The sequence below is a fragment of the Cyprinodon variegatus genome, unplaced genomic scaffold (genome assembly GCF_000732505.1).
Source record: "Cyprinodon variegatus isolate N-32 unplaced genomic scaffold, C_variegatus-1.0 Scaffold88, whole genome shotgun sequence".
In the NCBI taxonomy this organism is placed as follows: Eukaryota; Metazoa; Chordata; class Actinopteri; order Cyprinodontiformes; family Cyprinodontidae; genus Cyprinodon; species Cyprinodon variegatus.
In genome coordinates, this window is record NW_015150541.1 from 326307 (window position 1) to 333077 (window position 6771).

Genomic DNA, 6771 nt, shown 5'->3' on the forward strand with positions numbered 1-6771 from the left:
ACAGACCACCAGGGCGGCAGAGAAAACCTTTGTTCAACCTGAAATGACTCATTTAATCATCCAAAACGTTATGAAACACATTAATTAACTGGAAAATGTTGCATTGTATGCCTTTAATGTCTTCAGTCAACCTATTGGCTATATTTGCAGCTGTCTGGCTTGAAGTAATCTTGAGTGCATCTTTCCAGCTTATCTGAATGTGAACGTCACGCACTATAAAACTAATCAATCTCATTCCCTAGACATCAATTTTACAAAAATGTAAAGGAATCGATTCAAAATCGATTATATTGATTTTTTTACCCAGCCCTATTCGTTGCTTGTCGCTTAAGAGATCTGAAAAGTCACTAAATATAGTTGCAAGTAGCTGCGCTTGCAACAGTGGGGCTTTCCTCAGTTGAACGATGTAATAGGATGTAAAAGCATCCATTCTCTAACAAGGTCCCCAAAGTAGGTCCTTGAGGGCCGCTGTCCTGCAGGTTTTAGAGGTTTCCCTGCTGCAGCACAGCTCACTTCCATCTTTTCCCTCTTCTACTGGTTTGATTTCTGGAGAGACTAGTCCAACTTGCGCCATCTCACCGCGGAGCTGAGTCCCATGTGGTTTTTAGACGTACGTTGTGAGCAGGTAGATCGCATAAGAGCGTCGGGTCGCACAGTGAGAGAGCAAACATCGTGAGCTGCGAACTTTTAAACCCTGTGGTTTCGTCGTACAGTGGGAGCTGTAGCTGCGTGCAACGATTGCAAAAATAGTAGAGTGTACGCCCGGCTTAAGTCTTCAAGCAGACGTGAAAACTTCAGATACTGACGGAAAAACAAGTGAAACAGAAATCAGCTGTCTGACCTGATATTTTACTGTGCTGACTGGCGCTCCGAACATGCCGACTCAGGAAGACCTCATCTGGACTCGGAAGGCTGTCTCCATGATCAGAAAGCCCTGCAAAGACAGACAAATAGAAACGTAACACTTTTATATACTTTTAATTCATCCTTTATTTGTCTAACAGCTTGTTTACATTATTTACTACTTAAATACAAATAATCTGTTCTTACCTGAACTACGTACTGATGATTGTCGGGGTTTGAAGGCACTAGTTCCCTCTACGATGCGCCCGAGTGGCTGCAATGTGGCGTTGGTGCTCTCCCCCTTACAGTCCAGCTGCAGGTTGGGATCCTCGCCACCAATCAGCACAGATTTAGCCGTACTGGGGGGCCTGGAATCAAAGTTTTATTAAATGTTTACACCAAGGTGCATTCATCTACCTATCACCAGACTGTAGAGGAGCTGAGCGGCTCATTTAGTCAAAGACTTTTACACCCTGTTTGTAAAAAGGAGCGCTACTGCAGGTCATTCATCCCTGCTGCAACCAGACTCTACAATGCAACACTGCAATGGCAAAAACCCGTGCAAAGAATAATGTGCAATTGCTATTTAATACCCTGTGCAATAACTATATATATATAAATATCCATCTATATAAATATCCATGTAAACGCCCTGTGCAATAACCCTGTATAATAATCCTGCGTTAAAAATAAAGCTGTCATATGTGGACGCACTGTATAGACTGGATATACCCCATGCACCTTTTTTATCCTTTACCACATTCTATTTGACTATTTGAGCTGATGGAACGAGTACATTTCTCCACTGTGAGATCAATAAAGTCAATCAATCAATCAACTTCTTCACACCACCCTGTTTACTGGTACTTCCTCCACAGGAATTTGAACTTTTTCCAAATTAGATGTTTTTTTCTCTCATATTTTTAGACCCGAAACCTAAAGAGATCAACAATCCACTTTTCAAAGAACGACGCATGGCCTAACACAGAAGAGCGACCTCCTCGGGACAAGACTCTGCGGTACGACGCCTCTTTCAGACACGTAGACGGGTATGGGGCATTTCAGGCCAACAAAAGAAGCCAAACGACCCCCATTCCAAATGGGTGGACCCCTTCGTCCGTTTCAATCTGCATGTTTTCAAAACAACAGCAACGCTTTATTGAGTTATTGCATAAAACCACCAACTCAACGCTATTCCTGACATTTTGAATTGAAAAAGCTTCTTGGATGGGAAGCAATCTCTGAAAATGTTAAAGATTGACACCAAACTCCTGCTAATGGAGCTATGAATGAGTCTGACACCCCAAAAGAGAAACACTGATGCATCCTGGGAGGCAAGGATAAGAACGGAGAGACGGGTGAATGGACCAAAACCTCTTTTAGGTTCAGAGAAGCAACATTAACTTACGTTTTAAAGCAGGGGTCCCCAGACAAAAGAGTCATCCCAATGGTAACCTAGACGATAAAACATTAAAAAAATTAACCTACTGTCTTAAGTTAAGAACTTAGCAGAGACAGAAATTATATTAAATTTAAAAATTGTAACTATGGGGTAAGTACGGAAGAGGATTAGGACCACTGGAAAAAAAAAAAAAAGTTAACAGATTTTTTATTTTATTTAAGTTTATTTGGGGAAAAAGTCAGAATTTTGATGTTAATCTCAGAATCGTAGAATTCTATTAAACTCAAATTTAATAAAAAAAATCTGTTACCTTTTTAAATGTTTTTCCAATAGCCCTAATTCTCTTCCGTAGGTAAAATTTCCATCATAAAAAATTAAATAAATGTAAGATTTATAAATGTTCTTTGCTGTTAATTCAAATTTGCTTATGAAATTTTCCACAATACAAGTTTAGAAGTTTTGAATACGAGTTAAATGGTCACAACTTTGGAACGATACAAAAATAAAGATTCAAATTACAAATTTATGAGCATGAATCACAATTTTAAAGTATAAATCTTGAACATCTGGTAAAGCTGTTGCACTCCTTACCAGTTGATGGCGCTAAAGCACCAGGTTATTCATCCCTGTTACGGATCATGCTTGTTTCTACGTGATCCGTTCCGAAAGGATTTTAAGGAATTTATTTTCTTAGGAAATACATTATAGGGCTTGGGCGTCATGATGTAATTACTTTGCGTCGCCGCCATGTTGATGGCCTCCTTTACAACTGCTCAGACTACTGCCTACGACTACCGCGTACTGTACTCCCTCTCAGCCGTGTTTTAATTTGATTAATTTCACCTTAACTTGGTACCATGGTAAACCGTTCAGTGTTGCCAACTTAGCGACTTTGTCGCTATATTTAGCGACTTTTCAGACCCCTCCAGCGACTATTTTTCAAAAAAGCGACTAGCGACAAATCTGGCGACTTTTTACGGTGTCACTGGTGGCTTTTGGAGACTTACGTGAAAGCATGTATCATCCCCACTCTTGTCCTCCAGAGGCAGCTGCTGCCGTGGGGCGCCTTCCCCATCCCAACCCCGTTCTCCCGCTCCCACAGGAGTCCCTCTCATCGCCGCAGTCAGTAGCCTCGTGAGACCATCCTGATCTCGCAAGCTTTCAAGATTTCACTCGCTAGCAAATCCATCTGGCGGAGTCAGGTTAGCAGCTGCAGGATGTTTACCCTCAGCGTCCAGGCTGCAAATGAAGCTCGCATGCGCCGGGATTGACGGCGCAAATTGATCACGCGGTGCCGCTCCGCCCTGACTTACATTCAAGGCGGGAGCAAGCGGGATGTAAATGTAAAAGGTTATTTGGTCTAAAATAAATAACTGAATTTGAAATATTTGATCTTAAATAAATAACAGCATTTGATTCACACAGCCACAGTCAGTCACTTAATCACCTTGTTTAGTAAAGTGAGTAAAAACACTATATAATAGTGTTTTTACTCACTTTTTGTCCTTCTGTAACGACATTATTTCTCCCACAGCATCAATAACATGCACATCACTACTGTGGCAGATTATGCAAATTAGGTGATGACGTAATTTAGCGACTTCTAGCGACTTTTAGCACAGCCAATAGCTACTTTCCTTACTGAGGAGTTGGCAACACTGAAACCGTTGCTGTATTGTGGGCTGTAACAGCGCAACACATGGGAAAAACATAGAAAATGGGTTAACTTTCCACCGCTTTCCTAACTGGAGGCGCAACCACGGAGACCAAGTGTCAGAGATAAAGAGTCGTCGGCTAGCTTGGATCGCGGCTGTAAGACGACCGAACATAACTTTCCACAGTATCCCGATGTCACTGAGAGTGTGTTCCCTCCATTTTCATTCTGGTAAGTTAAAGATGCGCGGTTTTATTTTATAGCCTACATTGTTTCTTTCCTTCAAAGTTGGGATCTTTTACGGGAAAATAATAAAAACGGCAGCGGGAAAAGGCTCAAATACGTGAGAAACCCGGAGGGTTGGCAGTTAACGTTACTAACTACATCTTTGAAACACATAGCAGCTAGTTAAAAGTACATTACATGCGTGAGTGGTTGTTAGCACTAGCGGTTAGCAGTTACTAAACTAGCAGGTTCCACAGCCCGTCTTAGCACAGCTAAGTAATTACGTCATGACGCCCAAGCCCTATTAACCTTTAAAACATTATAGTTTAGTACGTTTACTATTGTTAGGGAGGGAAAAACGTAATTTAGGTATTTTTTGTATATGCATATCTGGTTGCGCAAGTTAGCTAATGGTAATGATAGATCATGCTTCCGGGACGGATCGCGTAGTAACAGTGCTTGTGGTTAGCTGTTGCTAGCCGTGGATTAGCTGTGTTAGCCGCTAAGCTATCGGCTACCATGACAACAGAAGTGTTGCTCCCCCACTCCGCCACTCGTTTTCATTCAAATTGCAAAGTTTCCACATTAAAAGCGTTGTTGTTTATTAGTGTTGCGCCATAAACTATGATATTAATTTTGGACATTGAGAAGCAATGCGAGATAGAAATGTGGGAAAAATTTAACAAATTTCAAAAAAATAAATAAATAAACTGTCAGATTTCCATAAAGCAAAGAAAACAACAAAAAACTTTAAAATCTAACAGAAAAATTGGAGTGGAAAGAAAACAAAGAGACGGCGCCAGGATCAGGAAACCTTCTGACATGAACTGAACTCCAGGTCACTGAGGTCAATAAAAACCTTCAAGTTGCTCTTTAAGGTGAAGAGGGGTTAGGTGAGCTGGGGGACCTACGAAGATAGCAACATATTTGTCTGTGTGTGTAATGCCTTGAGAATGGAGTTGTCCTGCCGAGTGTTTTTAGTGTCGTAACCCTCCAGGATGCAGCAGCGGAACGTCGAGCCTGAACCCGCGAACTCAGAAATGTTGAGATCAGCGAAACCCAGCTGGAAGGAGACGGAGACACAGACAAACAACAGAAAGTGAAAACGAAATACAGAAACATTCTGTCTGCTAGTTAAGTTTTCTCCAAAATTTGCTGCTTTTCTCATAGCAGATGGAGAACATGAGAGAGAGACTTTACATCCTGTTTAACCTCCATATTCACCTCTCTGACTATCAGCTCTAAATCAAACAATAAGCAACAAGCTGCTAAAGATGATCTAAAATCTACAAAACACGGGAACCATAAGCTATTAAGGTCAGAAACTCTGCAGACTTTGAAGAAATTCTCCAGGAGCACAGAGCGTCAAAAAGACACTAAAGGAGTTCAACAGTCCAGCGTTTTAGACCAGCAGGGAGTGGGTCACTTTAACGTTAAATTCATTATATCAGTTACAGATTAAGATCCGCTTAGAAACAGCTGTAGGTACCTTAGAGAAGGATTTTCCTCCCTTCAGTTCCTGCAAAGACAGAATGAAAGGATTAGGAGGAGTTTCTGCAGCACATAGCAGATCTATTACAGAACTTTAACAGGTTCTAAGCAGTTTTACGAGGATCAAATGTAACCGGGGATCATTTCTCCTTTCCTGATTGAAACACAGATAGAGAGAAAGAGTCCAGAAGAGTCGATAAAAAAGGAAATAAAACAATTTCCAACTTAATAAATAAATCATAGATTTAAAAAAATCCAATTTGAAAAGTGTTTCATAATTATATATTTTAAATTAATACATTTAAGAGTATCTATCAATCCATATTAAAACGTTTAAAAAAATTGAATCCATAAATTTAAAATTCATATTAAAATTTAATTTCCCTTTGGGATTGATAAAGTGTTTTTGAATTGGATTTAATTGAATACAGCTTTTTTAACCATTTAGTTTCTATTTATTCTGACTTAAGTCATAATGACAGATTATCAGCAGCTTATAAACAGTTTAGTAACCGGTTATTCATAGTTTATTAATAGCTCATCATCAGCTTAATAAAAGCATAACAAAGTTCCACAACCAGTTATAAACAGTTTGGTAAGAGCTTAATTACAGTTTAGTAACACAAGAGTCAAACAAATACTAAATGCAAAAGGGAAACCATCAACGCTAAAGTAAAGAGGGTGAAGTAAAGAAAAATGCAATTGTAAAAACTTTTTGAAAATGTAAAGTGAAAACTAAAAAAAAATAACATTTTAAAGGTTTGAAGGTTTGATAAGGAAAGGTACGCCAGAGGATTAGGGCCACCGAACAAAAAAAAAAAAAAAAGGGAACAGATTTTTAAATTTTATTTCAGTTTAGTGTGGGGAAAAAAGTCAGAATTCTGACTTTAATCTCATATTTCAGACTTTAATCTTAGAATTCTGACTTTTTTCTCAGAATTCAGACTTTAATCTTAAAATTCTGACTTTGATCTCAGAATTCTGACTTTAATCTCATAATTCTGACTTTAATCTCATAATTCTGACTTTAATCTCATAATTCTGACTTTAATCTTAGAATTCTGACTTTAATCTCAGAATTCTGACTTTAATCTCATAATTCTGACTTTAATCTCATAATTCTGACTTTAATCTTAGAATCCTGACTTTAATCTCA

General features: G+C 39.1%; 1 protein-coding gene across 1 annotated transcript in view; it reads right to left on the minus strand.

The window, feature by feature from the left end:
• Window positions 1–6771, minus strand: part of fam102a (family with sequence similarity 102 member A) — a 41172-nt gene that overhangs the window by 8018 nt on the left and 26383 nt on the right. Inside the window, exons 4-8 of the mRNA XM_015373547.1 lie at window positions 5614–5643; window positions 5071–5187; window positions 2252–2298; window positions 1051–1211; window positions 842–934 (exon numbers count right to left, since the gene is read on the minus strand). Coding sequence (XP_015229033.1) covers window positions 842–934; window positions 1051–1211; window positions 2252–2298; window positions 5071–5187; window positions 5614–5643 — 448 coding nt within the window. The remainder of the gene's footprint in view (window positions 1–841; window positions 935–1050; window positions 1212–2251; window positions 2299–5070; window positions 5188–5613; window positions 5644–6771) is intronic.